Raw genomic sequence first — 16,123 nt, 5'->3', positions numbered from 1 at the left:
AACAACTGATAGACGTATGAGATTGGAAGGCTTTTAAAAATAGAGTGGGGAAGTATATAGGTGAACAGATTGTGTTGAATAATCCAAAAAGATAATTTTCCTTTGAGATAAATAACATCCATTTATTTATGTTTACACGATGCAGTATGTTCATAATATGCATACAAATGAAAATAGTTTAGACTCCATGTGTATTTTGAAATTTAAACTTAAAAAGGAACGGGTATTATGGAACCAGCATATAATGTTTAATTCTTATGAGAAAAGTCTTATTTTTGGTTGAGTTGTTGGCTCTCATGGTAAGCCTAGGTGGCCCTCTGGGGTTTAACTTCTTTGCCATCTCATTTATTTTTTCAGGGAATTGCTCTCTCACCAAAATAAAAAAGTGTTTTCTGGAGCTTAATTGCCTGGAGCCTTGAAGGCACTACTGAGCCTTTTATTTACCCCAGCCTACCCTAGAGTCCACTCTGTCATGACTCTCCTTTCATTGTAGTTTATATCTAGACATGTACAGTTCAGAGTGCCATAGACATTCTCTTGACGAAGTCATCTTTTCCCTCAGATAGCTGAAATGGAGGACAGGAATTGACTGTTTATACATGCATGGATTGATTGCTTGATTGATCTATTCATTCATTCATCTAGTCAATTAGTTAACCAACAAATATACTGTGAATATGTCCTCCCACCAGGTGGTTTTCTGGGTCCTGGGTAATAAGACTTAGGCCAGCTTCTCTCATCTATATGGTCTGTTGTAGGGTCTCCAGTCAGATCATTGTCCTGCACATTTGAACTCCATCAACAGCCCTCCAGACAGCAGCCTTGGACCCCCCGACCCCAAACACACCCACACACACACCCCCCCCCCACACACACACATGCAAAGTTGTGCCTAGGAGCATGTATATCTATAACAGGAGGACATACCCACAGAAAAGGCCTGTGTGGGCCCTGGGAATGGGCTTAGGGTCTTTGGGTAGAAAATTCTGAGATCCTACTAGGTCAAGAAGGGAAGGAGTGATTTCCAGGTGGGGGCATCCCATTGCCTCATGTGGAGGAACTTGGCTGGAGAAATACCAGAGTGAGGGCCTCTGACATGCCTGGGTCCATTGTCCAGAGTTAAGGGCACCAGGGACAAGGCTGTCTGGGCCTCTGCCTTGTGGATCTGACCTCTGCATCGTGGTGGTTTTGAGCCATGATGATGCTCTGGAATAGAGGAAGTGCAGGGCTTCTGCACAGGAGCATGCCGGGGGGCGGCCAGGCTACCCAGACTGCTCCTCCCATTGCAGCACCCTCACCTTCTTCAGGGGAATTCTCAAGCATGGGGGTCCGTGTTTCCAAGAAGAGCTGTGCAGGATTCCTTCCCTGACTTGTGTTACAGCGAGCTTTGTGATATCACAGACACAGACCAGCAAAGCATAGATCCGTCCCCAGAAGTTAATGGGGCTTGTTAAACATCAGTAGCTACCTGTTTCTACCTTTCTCTCTTCCCTGTACAGATTCTATCATTGACCCTGAAAGCTCTAGATCTGAATGTACTGTTTTAAGAATTATTTAGCTCATTATGGCTGAATAATTTTTTTACTGGCACCTTAGGAGGATCCTAGGATTGTGGAAACTGTGCCTAAAAAGTTCCTTTTCTCGTTATATACTTTTATCCAAATTGAAAAATCACTGAATATGTCCATTGCCACGCATAGGTGGATCAACAAATTAAGTTTTCATTTTCTTTGGGAGTTCGTGTCTGGGAATCACACAGGTTATGAGGCTGGGTGGCTTGGAGGTTTAAGAGCCCTACTCTGAAGCTGGTCTGCCCCTGCTACTCTGGACTAGTTTATAAAGCCCTCCGTGTCTCCATCTGTAAAAGTGGACAGTAATAGAACCTTTCTCATGGGGTTTCTGTGAGGTTAAAATGAGCCGATGCATGTAAAATAATTGTACCAGTGCATAACGCATAGTTAGAGTTCGACTGTTCATTTTTATTTTTATTGTCTGGTTATCCTCAACTATGTTTTGAAGGAGAGTAGACTCTGTAGGTCTTGGGGAGGACAGAAAAGCAAAAGAATCTGTCTTGAGTGTGGCACTGGACAGGCGCTGGGGTTAAAGAGGATAGATGTAAGAGGGTGTTGGTTCTCCTTAGGTGCCTTTTCCCTGGTTTGCATGTTACTTTCATCTTGGCATGCTCAGCTGATTGGAATATTGACCGGAGCAGTGATGGGTCAGATTTAGCCACGGGGACTCAGGTCATGATCTTTGTTCTGCAACTGTTTTCTTCAACAGTCCTGGTCCATTTCATTTATTAGGTTGTTTACAACAGCTCCCCTGCACTCTGGAGGTTATCAATTTGTATTCCGTTTTCTCTTTTCATCGTCTTTCTCTCTTTTTAATTGCAAGGCCTTTACAAAATATATATCTTCCTTTTTTCTTTGTCTTAAAACTCTGGTAAAATGTACATAACAGAATTTACCATCTTAACCATTAAAAATGTACAGTTTGTGTCATTAAGTACGTTCACATTATTGTGCAACCAGCACAGCTATCCAAATAATCCACAACTCTTTTCATCTGCAAAACTGAAACTCTGTACCCATTAAATGACAACTCCCCACTCCCCTCCCCCTAGCTGCTAGCAACCACCATTCTACTTTCCATCTCCATGAATTTGACTCCTCTAGGTACCTCCAAAATATACGTCTTTTCTAGCAACGATATATCCCTTGAATTAAAAGTTTTTATAAGAGATTTGTTTAGGACTTTTTGATGCACTCACACTTCCTTTCTGTAAAATAGCTTCCCTTTATTGTGGCCTTACATGACCACTTATGACTGGGATCCCTTTCCACCAATATCTTTGTAGTTTAACTCCAAAGAAAATAATCTCTAACCTTCTATAAAAGCGACTAAAGGTTAACACGTGAAGGGAAACCAGTGAAGATGAACTTGGAATTGTTCCTCACATGCTATCACTCTCCTTAGTCCCACAGCCTATACATGTGGGCCGAGAAATTGTGTCAAAATCAAAACAGACCTTCGAAGAGATCCTAACATTTTACTGCTTGAATCATTCTCTTTTCTTGACATTATGCCTGATGCTCATTTTTCCCTGTGCCATGCTTGATCTATCCTGAAGTTGGAGCAGAAATATTAGTTCCAAAAATTCTCTTGCTATGGAATGATTTGGCCCGATTGGAGGCCAAGAGCTTTCAAAAGTGTGTTCTGCTGTGATTTGTGCTGACTTGAATGCTTCTTAGAATTCTTAAGTCCTGGGCTAATCATTGGAAGTTTTTCTTCGCTTTTCATCAACGAAACGTTGACTGACCTGAAATAATGGGAAAAGAGGAAAAAACTTTTTTGGAAAAAAGATAATTTTGTGTTCAATTGGAGTTGCAAGATTTCACTTTTTATAAACACTTTGAAACACACAAAAATAGTGGATAATATGGTTTTCCAATTCATTTCTTGAAAACAACTGTAAGATGATGCTATCATACCAGTATATTGATCGTAATGGCCATATAATTTGTATTGGACGAGTATAGAAATGTCGCAGTTCATCAATTTATCATTAGTATTTGAATAACTGCTGATAATTATTTTACACAATAAGGTTAATAAGGTAAAAATGAGAGGGAGGAGTGAGAAAAAAATAAGAGACAAGAACTCCAACTAACTCTAACGGTTGACATAGTTGCTGTAATTGAGCACACCATTTGTCCTCAACTTCCTGGCAGTGAAAAGAGAAGCTCATTATTAAGGAGGAGAATGCCTACTAATTCCACAGGAACATAGCTTTGTTTGGCACTCTGTTCTGAAAAGAGTTTCTTTTGCAGAGAATATGAGTGATGTAATTCACAGCTTTTATGAAAAATGCAGAAAGTAGATTTCATTTTCTTCTTACTGAGAAAGTCAGTGAAAGTTGGGGGAAGTGACAAGGATGACAATTCTGCAAGGACGCTAACGTGGTCCAAGAATTTCATCTCCCGATGCTGTAATTATAAAACTCATACAATGCAGGATCTTAGTTGCCCATCCCCTCATACCCTTTGCTGAGCCAGGCTTTGCTAGAAGCTGGACTGCAGATGATATGAAGTTGTCCCCTCTGACCAGAGCTGGAATATGTTAATTTCTGTTCCTGGTTAAAGCCAGATCCATTCTCTTTGGAAGCCAGACAAGCAGATGGTGGGGCTGACATCCTTTTACAAAGACCAAGCAGCCTGGCTTGTGTGCCCATCCAGGTGGAAGCCACCCTGTCTGCGGACGAGATGAGATGTGGGGGTACCAGCAGGCTGCAGATCCAGGCTTGCCTGGGGAAGTAGCGCTATGACTGCCTCGGAATGTGGACAGATGCTTGATTGAGACGGCAGAGATCCACCCACAGAGCACAGCAGAGATGGTTTTAGCCTAGAAGCTGTTAGGAGCAGGTGTGACCAGACGGCTTCCCAGCCAGAGGAAAAGCCCTCTCAGGCTCCCGGGGTGCCCCCAGCCTTGAGAGGGATGGCTCCTTGTGGGCCTGCCAGGATAAATTAGCTGCAGAGTGTACCCCGAGGGACCCAGTGAGCTGACTCATATTTCTGGTGGTTTCATATTGACTGACGTTAGAGTACACCTGTCCAAAATAAAATTTTGGCTCAAACATCACTTAAGCCTCTTTCTTGATGGCAGTGCTATATCAGGACCATTTCTATCCTGGGTTCTTCATCTGATATGGCGAAACCATGCCATGGTACACGGTTAGTTAATTGTCTTTCCATTTGCTATGGCAAGTTACTATGATCTATCGAAAGATCTGAAACCTAATGTAAAATATTAAATAAATTAGTGGGAAGGAAAACAATTTTTTGTCAGGAAAAACACATCCCTTGCTCCTCTTGGGGATTCTGTACCATTGTACCAAGTATAAAATTATACTTGGCTATGTCTGTGTCAGTTTTAGTTTGTTTCTAAACAGAGGAAGCTTCTAAAGGTTCTGGAACAGGTAGAAGTAACTGCTTTAAGAAAAGGAGGTATTTTTATTGTGGTCTTTGTGTCATTTTATCTGAGCAAACTCATTTAGGGATCTCTGTTAGGGATCTCTGTGCATGGAGATGACATACCAATGTAGGAGAAGGGTCGGAGCATTGAAGTCTCAGAGGAAATTACAAGCAAGAATTAGATCAGGTGTCATAAAAATCTTTCTATGAGCCAGTGAAATAGCTGAGGTCAGAATGTGACCAACTGGAAATGTGCTGCAGACCCCCAGGAGCAATGTTACTCAGCTCGCCCTGACTGTTGCCAGGAAGAAATGCTAGTCCAGTTTGGAGGACCTTCTGGCTTCTTAAGAGAATGTGGAAATTCAGATTTTTAAAACGGGAAATCTTCCCATTTTGAAAAGTTAGCAGCTAAAAAGAAAATTTATTTATTTTAAATATATTGACACCCTGCTCACCCTCCAGTATAAGGTTTACACGTCACATTATTTGTAGGCTGGGGTCAAATCCTAAATTTTCATGGAGGCTATTATTTAGTTAAGTCAAATTAAACTTACATTTTTTCTGCTGGAGACTGATACGTTTTAGGTAGAAAGCCAACTCTAAGGGTTTTTTCCTAGTTAATTTTTCTGGTCACAAATTGCAGTGTTTCTTTTTGGGCACCACCTCATTGAGAGAGGTGGATGAGAAAGATGCTATATAAATACTCAGAGAGAAACTCAGTGTGTAATTTTTTCTTCATAATATGTTGCAGAAATTTTCTTATAATTTGAGTGTTGATGGGAACTGAGACATTCTCCAGGCCAGGTTTCCTGTTCCATGCCCATGGGCCCTGGAGGCAGGCTGAGATTCAGTTCACCAGCTAGTTAGTGACCAAGCCAGTCCCTGAACCCCAGTCTGCTGCTTGCTGTTAATAATCAGCAGTGACTGTGGTCCTCATATGGGCTAGGGCAGTTCTCTTATTGTTCCAGCAACTCCCTGAGGCAGGTACTGTTACTACCCCATTTTAAGACGAGGAAACCGAGGTGTAGGGACTTGCCCAAGGTCACATAACTGGGAAGAGGTGAAGCTAGCGGAGTGTGTTTATCCCTCACTTTACACCACTTATTATTTTCCAGGCACTTGAATTCCTTTTTTTTTTAATTGAAGTATAGTTGATTTACAATATTTTGTTAGTTTCAGATGTACAGCAAAGTGATTTGGTTATATATATATATATATATATATATATATATATATATATATATATGTATGTATATACGTGTATTCTTGTTTTCTAATTCTTTTCCATTATAGTTTCTTACAAGATATTGAGTATAGTTCCCTGTGCTATACAGCAAATTCCTGTTGTTTATCTATTTTATATATGGTAGTGTGCATCTGTTAATCCCCTACTCCCAATTTATCCCTCCCCCCATTCCCTTTTGGTAACCATAAGTTTGTCTTCTATGTCTATGAGTCTGTTTCTGTTTTATATGTACAATACATCATTTGTATTATAAAACATCTTCTTTATCCATTCATCTGTCGATGGACACTTAGGTTGTTTCCATGTCTTGGCTGTTGTAAATAGTGCCACTATGAACATTGGGGTGCATGTATCTTTCGGAATTAGATCTTTTGTCTTTTCTGGATGTATGCCCAGAAGTGGGATTGCAGGATCATATGGGAGCTGTATTTTTAGTTTTTTAAGGAACCTCCATACTCTTTTCCATAGTGGCTGCACCAATTTACATTTTCCCCAACAGTGTAGGAGGGTTCCGTTTTGTCCACACCCTCTCCACAGGCACTTGAATTCTTAAGTTCCCAAGGAATTTAGGCTATTCTAGGAAGCTGCGGTTCTCAGAGCTTGGCATTGTGGGGAGCTGCAGTTCTCAGAGCTTGGCATTGTGTAAGGATCTGAGAAGATATTTTATTTATTTCCTGTTACCTCTGTAGGTATAACACATGAGAGCAGCCTGTAAAATGTCCTCATTCCTTTTCATTGACTATTGTTTTCAGGCTGTGATTATTTGTCAAGATGCATTTTGCAGAAATGTTAGAAAGTATTCTTCATTGTAGGTGCAGGACTCCTAAGTCCATGGTCCTGGTGGGGCGGTAGAGTGGGTATGAGCTCAGAATTCAGAGGCAGGTAGATTTGGGTTCAAATCCTGTTTTGGCAGTTATGTAATCCTGGGGATATGACCTAGCAAGGTTGGGCCTCAGTTACCTCTTCCAAAAAGTGGAAGCAATCATAGTGCTCTCCTGGTAGCTTTGTCGGGTTAAGGGAGACACCCCCTGGGTACCTCAGTGCCTGGCACACAGCACTCTCTAAAAGGAAATTACTGGAGCTGCTTCTATTCCCGTGGCCAAAAAGAAGATGGAAGTGCTGCAGCTAATCAGCCTGTGCTCGTAGGCTGGTGCTGGAATTCAGGTTCTGAGCCCACTTATTTGGTGTTCTCTGCATTCACGTCGTCACAGGTGGGGTGGCGGACCCTCTCTTAGGAATGGAGGGACAGATTGAGAGATTCTTCTTTTGAATCCTGCTTCGGCCCATCAGGGACTGCTTTTCAAAACTCTTTCTTAGCATTTTGCTGAGCAGCTGAAGCTACCTGGTTACGGACTCAGGGAACAAGGGCACATTTTAAAAAATGGATTATTCTCTTCCCCGTGATGGAAATCTTATGGCAGAGAGGATCCTGTCGGAGCCGAAATGCCTCACTCCATGGCTGTAAGCCTGAGCACATATCACAATCTCTTGTGACATTTGAGTTCTATCTACTTTTATTAGCTTAATTATTTATTTATGTGGTGGGGGTGAGGTGAGGGTAGCCAGGGTAGTGGGAAGCAATTCCATTTTGAAGAGCAACCATTAGAAATACTCACAGCTCTTTCCATTTCTTTTTGATATATCGTCAACCTACAGGTCAGGTAATAAAGCCTAAGGTAAAGGGAAATTTTACTTTGGAGCAAGCCTGCTGTTAAGCTAATACACAGGAAGAAAAGATGCATTAGAAACCACTCTTCGTTACTTGGAAAGATTGCCCGGAGGAATTATTTGATAGGTTGTTCAAGCCAATGTGAAATCTTTTCAAATGAGATGAGTATCCTTTCTAGGAACCTGTAATTCAAAAATGTTTCCGTGAATTTTCCCTAAAATTATCTGTTCTTTTTTTTCCCAAAAAAGCCACCTACGGGCTTTTTGGTAAGCCTAAGGAATGGAAATTCTTTACCCCCAAGAAAATGTCATAATGAAGGCCCTGGATGTCATGTTGAGAATGGAAAAGCTTTGGTGACAACACAAAAGAAAATGGCAAATAGTGTGGACTTTGCTTATGTTCACATTTTTTATCTGTTGACTTTCTGGGCACCCTTCAAAGCCTGACCTCATGGAAGCCTTCACTGCCCAGTGATATCTTGTAATTCCTTCCACTGTACCCTCGCAGTGCACGTACTTGACCTCTGCTTGGAAACTTCTCTCTTTTGCTCATCAAATACCGTGGCAGTGAGCACAGACCTTCAGGAGCATCAACCCCTCAAGGTCAAGAAGAGCTGGATCTGAAGATTCTTTCTAGCCTTAACATTTCTGAAACTGAGATGGCAAATGAATGCTCATATTCCGAGGGCGATTAGTTTTCATCATTTACGAAAAATAAATGAGTGTTTGGTTTGACTGTGTTGTATGCTTGTGATCTAAGTTTGCTTTCTAGATTGGACAAATTTTGCTTTCAGAATTGGCTGTCTTCCTCTGTTATGGTCGTTACTTTTTTTCCTTGTTTTCTATGTGGCAAATGAAGTTATGTTCTATTACCACAATCTTCATTTAGTGTCTATAGTGTGTATATGTCTGGTCTCTCCAGTGAGACAACAAAAACTCCAGTGGAGGATCTGTGGGTCAGATCGATTGCTTTAAGTCAGCCAGTGTTCTATGAGCATCAGCTCTGTGTTCGGAAACGGACGTGCAGTTTGATGAATAACACTCTTCCATCTGAGGAGTTAACAGTTCAGCAGGAGAGTTAGGTATATTAGTACAAAAATACAATGATGGGTACAAAGAGTACCTCCATCCCCTCTGATTCTTAATTATAAAGTTAAGAAGGAGAATAAATGCTAAAGAAATGCTTGCCAACTGATGGAATAAAAATGTTTTGATTGGAAAAAGGCTTTTTGATGTTGCCTGTGAATCAAGCAGCATCTCAGATATTGTAGGGACCCGGAAGAGTTTTAGGTGAATTCATTGAGAAGTTCCAACTTTAAGGGCAGAAGACAGTAGTCTTGGGATGTAGTAAAAGTAAATAACAACAATAAAAAACAACCCTCATAATGTGAGGTCCAAGAAAGAGTGCTATAGATGGCTTTTAGAAAGGAAGAAGGCATATTTGGGCAAAACAGGATGGTCGAAGGCCGAGAATGATTCCACACAGATTGCGGATGGAGGGGTGGGCCTGAGGGACCTGGAGGCCAAGGAGGTAAGGGAGAGAAACTCTTAAGGTTGGAAGGGCAGAAGCTCGAAAGTTTGGCTGAACTCGTGTGAGCACTGGGGCATGGGCTCTAGGGGGAGGGCTTGTGCCTTAAAGCCCCTGGGGCCTAAGCTTTCCAGATCGGTGGGCTTGGGTCAGAGGAGTTAGGGGCTGTCATGGAGAGAGAGCTCTGTACCAAAATGCTTGTCCTTTCCACTGCTTCAGTGGGAGTGGGACCCTTCTTGGGGATTCTATTAAGCAAAGCTTGACTTAGTAAAGAGCCCTCAGAGTTGGCCAGCACTTTGACTGGAGTGACAGGGAACAGTTTTCTGGGGGAGAGCCTACCGCATTGCCTGTCCACACATCTTTCAGCTGTCTGTCCTGGCCTGGCCTTTCCTCTCTCCTTCCTAACCCTGGGTTGGTCTCTGCAGCTGCTGCTTTTCTGATTACTGGCAGTGATGAGATGGCAGAGCTCGAAAGACCTGGTGTTGCCAAGGTCCTTCTGGAGGCACGTGGAAGTCACCAGTAGGGGGCGGCCCAGCATGTTTCTTAGTCTTCTTGGTCCCGTGCAGGGGCTCTGGGGCAGGGATCAGAAGGCTTTTAGACTGTTTGCTTTTGGGTGGTCCAAGGAACCAAGGACTTGAGCCCTGGTGTATTTGGTCACCTAGTAACTGAGAAGCCCTGGGGTCCAGCTTCCCTGCGGTCTTTTCCTTTGCGGCTTTTTTTGGCTCTCCCTCTTTCTTTCCCCCCTTCCTCCCTCCCCTCCCTCCTTCCTTCCCTTCCTTCCTTCCTTCTCTCTTTTTTCTTCATACATTTAAAAAATTCATAAAAATGTAATGATATAACAATAACTTCAGGTGCATATATTCAGAACTGACACTTTAACATTTTTGTCTTTTTTGTTACAAAGGCTTTTCTCTTTTAAGAAAAGAAATAGTTTAGTAGTTTAATAAAACAGTTTAACAGTTTCAGTTTCTTTATCCCTGATGCAGATCCGTCTCCTTTCCCAAGGTGACTTTCCTTGCAATCTTCCTTTTGTACTTTACAACTATCCTTGACTATGAACACTATGTGGTATTGTTTTCTGTCTTTTTAAAAGTTCACATCAGTTGTTTTATATGATATGTACATATCAGCTTGAAATTTTGCTTATTTTTCTTTCTCACTTAGCATGAGTATTTCTTTCTGCTCAGATATAAAGATCTGGTTCAATCTACCGTAGTTATTTAACACGCCTCATTTTGTTCTCTTTCTTAACTGATGGACACTCTCCGTGCAGCCAGATTTTTATTCTGACTGTGTTACCATGAATGTTCTTGTATATGTCTCCTCGTGTGCAGGAGTGAGCATTTCTCTCAGGTGAAAACCTAGAAATGGAATTGCTGGACTCCGTAAAGCATGTGATGTATAATTTTCCAAGATGCTGGCAAATTACTCTTCAAAGTGCTTGTGCCAATTTAGACTCCCTCCAACAATATAAGAGAAATACCCCACATCCTTAGCAACGCTTTAATATTGTCAGATTTTAAACATTTTGTCCAGCTAGTGGCAGAGGAATGGTAAGTCCATGTGACTTTGGTTTGCATTTCATATTCCTTGAGGGGTGAGCAGATTTTCATATGTTCCTGGGTCGTTGAGGTTTCTCCTTTGTGAATTGTTTGTTATTAACTTTACTGGCTCCCATTCTAACCCTATGATTCCTCACTTAATGGTGTCTAAGGAGCGTTTCTTAAGGGGTAGATTTCATGAGCAATTTATAGCCCACGGCTATGTTGTGGGCCTTTCTGCAGATGGTAACTTATGAAAGGGAATTCTTGGCATCTAGAGGGGCAATTGCTGACCTTTTAATCCAGCTCTTCTGTTGCTTTTTTCCATTTTGACCAGGAGAAAAATTCATTCTTTATCCAGGGCATCCCTGCCTTCACAGTGGAAGAACATTCTTTAATGACCATTTTTAATACTTTCACATGGTTCTTTTGATGGTTTTCAACAAAATCTTTTGTCTGGTCTTAGATTCAAGAACAGGTACGCTTTGCTTAATATCTGACTTATTTTCACCTCATGAACACTGTGAAGTTACCACTGGCTAAATGTATCCCCCTTTCCTTCTTTTCAGGGGCAGTGGTCACTGGAAAGCTTACAATGATGCTTGTGGCCCTTTCCCAGCATTTTAAACCCAATTCCTAGCTCCACTGATGTCTCTGCCCTGGCTCTTCTTTCTATTATGCCTTTCATTTTTATTTATGTTAGCTTGCTGTATTTTATTGAATACAATAGGAGAGTTTATAAATTAAAAATCTGACAAAAATGAAATACCAATAAAATAAAGGGCATAAATAACTAAATAAAAAGTTAAAAATAAATGCCTTGTGCCACAGACATTGACTAAATACCTCCTGAGTGTCAGGCCCCTGTCATAAGCATGGAGGATGCAGTGATGAGCCAGCAAAGAGAGCTGGAGAATCTCTCAGACAGTTTCAGAACAGTGACAGCCACCATGCTAGCGCAGCTGTAAGCAGTGAACAAGCTTCTCGGGAATTCTGGTTGTGACCCCAGAGGAAACCTTGCCCATGTTATTTGTCCTTTTTTCTGCCAGTTGCATGAAAAAAAGCATTAAAATGTAGGGCCCTCTTGAATGCAGCTCTTATTGGGAGACAATTTAGAAGAGGGAGATCACTGTGGTTTCTACTGAAAATGTTAGTGGATTGAAAATCTTGGAAAAATGTGTGATAATTTTGAAACATTTCGTAAAAACTCTTAACGTTGAAAATTGTTGTTTGAGAACCAAGATCTTTGAGCAGAAGATGCCCTTCTATCTTGGACGTTTTTTTTTATGTAACAGGGGCAATGTTTATGTGGGTCCTTTTAAAATTATTTATCTTTGGTGTAATTTTGTTCCCTCAGAGCATTTACTTATTTTGCTTTATTTCTAAAATATATTTTCTAAAAATGGGTGCCCCAATACTTACCATGTATTTTGACATCTATTTTTTTTCCTTCTTTTGGATTGGGTAGAAGGAATCTGTAGATGCTGTATCTCCTCCCTCATTGGTTACTATTGTTTTCATTTTAATTCATGTTGTTAACAGTAGAGCTACATATTTGTTTTCAGTGTCTTAATTGGAATGTTATGTATCTTAAATTTTTTGAAGAAGAAAGGGGAAAATCCATCCTCATACAACTTCCTCGAGTGCCTTTGGAACTCCAGCTGTTGCCCATCCATCCATCCATCCATCCATCCATCCATCCATCATCCTTGAAGACCTACATTGTGCATGGTCCTTTGCTAGATGCTGTGGTGCATGTTAAGAATTATAAAGCAGGATCCAGCTGTCTTCAAAAAGAGATCGTGATCAAGAAAAGTGAATAGACAGATACTCAGATAACTGTAGCACAGGGAAATTCCACGGTAGTAGGTTCGATAGCTTTGTGTTCGTGTTACCAGGGATTTTATTGGTTGCAAGTGACAGAAATTCAGATCAAACTTCTGTTAGTGACAGCTAACCTCAGAGATGATTGGATCCAAAAGCTCAAGTAACATTTTCAGGGTTCTGTCTCTCTTTATATCTCTTAGCTCTCTTTCCTCCTGTGTGCTGACTGCATACTTGGACATTCTCTTTCCTTGTGCCGGAAATATTTCTCATAGAAGCCCCAGGCCTATGTAATCTTTCAGCTATAATCCCAGAGAAAGAGAGACTCTGTCATGGCATTCATGTTTTAATTTAAGGGAAGCTTCTCATTAATCTAGTTGAGGTCACAGGCACATTTCTAAGCCAGTCCTCATGATCCAGGGGATAGAACTCTTCACGCAGCCAGAGTTACCAGTTTACTCCTGTATTTGAGGGTTTGGTGAACGGGGAAGAGGAGATTTCTGTAGAGCGCGCACTAGGGCAATGTGGGGTTTGTGAGCTGTGGTTCCTGAAAGGAAAAATTGGTTTTATTACTGACAAAAGCAGAACGAGGGGATCCTGGGCCAGGAAAAGAGAGAGTTGGAAGGAAGGGAGGGAGGGAGAGAGAGAAAGGGGGAGGGGAATCTTCTTCAGTGTTTCAGGAGGTAAAAGGAAGGAGTGACTGCTTCTCTTGGAATGTGAGGAAAGATGTGTTTTGTCCTCTGTGTGGTGATGCCAGCTTCCCTGTGGCTGTCACCATAAGGGTGAAATGCTTTTGAGAGGTAGTAGATGCATTTCCAAGTTATTTTCACCTCTATACACAGGAGATACCTTGAGTGGAGGGGCAAACTGAACTTGTTAGTTGAAAGAGTAATAAAAGTTTAAGAAAAGAAAATGAAACCTGGTGATCCTGTCATTGACAATGAAACCTGCTCAACCATGGTTTCTCCTCAGTCTCATTTGGTTTTGCTGCCCTTGCTGTATTTAAAATAAATGGTGGGGCTAGGTGGGTGGGGAGGGATTGCCTTGAGCAGCCTGGTGAGGTTGGATGGAAATTACCCATTTTTTTATGGACTGCCTGAATTCTGAGTTACTAGTTTGCACTCTGCTTTTTTTTGCAGTTACATTGCAAATCAGAAAAGATTAGAAATCATCAACGAAGATGATATTGAAGCTTATGTGGGACTGAAAAACCTGTGAGTACTCAGGGCTTGCATACCTTATCTCAGAACTTTTTCTTATGCTCTGTTACCGTCAGAGGGACAGTCGTCTGTTAGCTCTAACATACATGCAATTATGTGTTTTCTTAGGACCATTGTGGATTCCGGATTGAAATTTGTAGCTCATAAAGCATTTCTGAAAAACAGCAACTTACAGCACATGTAAGTAAAGGTTGATTCTTTTGCTTCCCAGGCCCCAACTTATTCAATATTTTCCCCCTCTGTTTATTTTTCCTTCTTCTCCAGCTCTAAACCTCCTTTTAAAAAGTTAGTGTAGCTTTGACAATAGCTTAGAAGCATTAGCTTTGATTTCTGAATAGCTTTAGAGGGGTACTTAGAACAGCCTGCTTATTCCCTTTCATGAATTTCTGGGCCATTTCCATCTTGGACAGAGCAATAGGCCAACAGCAAGGAGTCTGATGTGAAAACTATGTCCTGGTACAGCGTCCTCGATTCTTTTCCTTGGAATCATGAATGACATGTTCCCTGGAAGACATCAAACTAGTGGAATTGAAAGAAACTGACTTGGCCTTGGCCTTTTTAGGGAACTAAAAATTGCTAATGCTCTTCCTCCCCCAACAGATCCTTTTTTGAACCTTCTTTTCCCAAAAGCTATGTGTCATGATTGATGGAAGTGGAGAAAACTCAATCATGGAACATGCCAGAGGTTCAGGCAACTGTAACAATAGCAAATGCTTCCACCGAAGTCAGGGTGATATCAACTGAAGTCAAATGGAAATACGGACAGTGGGAGCTCTTAGGTTGTTTGCTGCTAAATCTTCTTAGATGATGGCAGTTGGTCAGTAAGCTGTGGCCTTCCTGAGACGTTTCTTCATGAAACAGAGGATCACCCTTAAGCTCTGATGGGCGCCTTCCACCCCGAGTTTTCAGTAGGAACTTCTGTGGCAGGAAGGTTGCCTGCATTCGTGGGCCCTTTTGTGCTTTGCAGATGCTCTGCAACAATACCTTATGTGTTTCATAGACTACGATCTACATACAGAACTCTCACGTGGTTGATCTCACTTGATTTTTCTGACAGTTGGTAGGGAGGATCTTCTTGATTCCCATTTCATAAGTGCAAAACCAGACTCAGGTCCACAGATGGAAAGTGGCAGACTCAGGGCTCACTCCTGGCTATGTTCTTTTAGTAAGAGGACAGAAAATAAAGTGTGTTTTCCATATAATGAGAGAATCAGCCCTTCTTGTAACATTTGTCCTCTCTCTTTGGGAGAACTGTTCCCTGACTGATTTCCAGACCAGTTTGTAAAAGAAATCGTTCTCTTCGAGCAGATTGCCTGGACACTCTATGGAGATCTGTGGATCTTACGAAAAACCTTAATTTCATCAAGCCAGTACAATGACTTCATATTTCATAGGTGGCATTAATGAGGAAGTCAATTGAAAAATAAAGTCAGTAGAATTAAGATATAAAACTTTTGGCAAAAAGGTGACAAAACTCCAAGGAACTTTATTAACACATTTCATGTAGAGGCTTTTTGGCAACATCTCCGTAGTTGGTTTGCCTGCACAAATTCTGATGTCTCGCGTAGGCCTTGCTAGCATAAACAAGAGAGAAGTTGGACACAAGAAAAAGGCAAAATGCTCTAATGCAATCACTTAAGTGTAATTAATGACCTCAGTGGTTACTTTCTGGTATTTTCATTACTGCTGACTGCAGCCCTGAATTACTCAACGACCACGTTTTACTTGTTGTTTTACTACATCACTTCCCCTAACGTAGTGATCTATATAGTGGGCTATGGTTAATTGTTTTAGAAATAGACCTTTTTATGACTTTGCTATGCCTCTTATATTTTCCCTACTTCCCTTGTTCCAAGTTATTTATATGAAAACCAAAGCCACCTTTTATATTTTTTTCAGGCTGATTTACGGTAGAATAATTTTAATGGTATTCTGTGTGCTGTACATACGTACATAGAGCCAAATATTAGTCCCAGTCTCCCAAAGAGGTGTCATTTGAAAATAGGAAAGCAAGGAGATGGACGTATCTTATACAGCTTCTTTAAAAGCCAGTAGTTGGGAAGCCCAGTTACTGATCAGACCACAAAAATTACTGGTATTTGTAGCCATTGTCAAATGGTAAGACA

The 16,123-nt window shown here is 41.2% G+C and overlaps 1 protein-coding gene across 4 annotated transcripts in view; it reads left to right on the top strand.

The window, feature by feature from the left end:
• NTRK2 (neurotrophic receptor tyrosine kinase 2) overlaps positions 1–16,123 on the top strand; it is a gene marked incomplete at its 3' end in the record, with an annotated part of 377,788 nt that overhangs the window by 16,628 nt on the left and 345,037 nt on the right. For all 4 annotated transcript variants that reach the window (XM_079925508.1, XM_079925509.1, XM_079925510.1 and 1 more), the window contains exons 3-4: positions 13,917–13,991; positions 14,106–14,177. In XM_079925508.1, coding sequence (XP_079781634.1) covers positions 13,917–13,991; positions 14,106–14,177 — 147 coding nt within the window. The remainder of the gene's footprint in view (positions 1–13,916; positions 13,992–14,105; positions 14,178–16,123) is intronic.

Source organism: Stenella coeruleoalba (genome assembly GCF_951394435.1).
Source record: "Stenella coeruleoalba genome assembly, chromosome: 7".
Classification (NCBI taxonomy): domain Eukaryota; kingdom Metazoa; phylum Chordata; class Mammalia; order Artiodactyla; family Delphinidae; genus Stenella; species Stenella coeruleoalba.
This window is presented reverse-complemented; position numbering and strand designations above follow the sequence as displayed.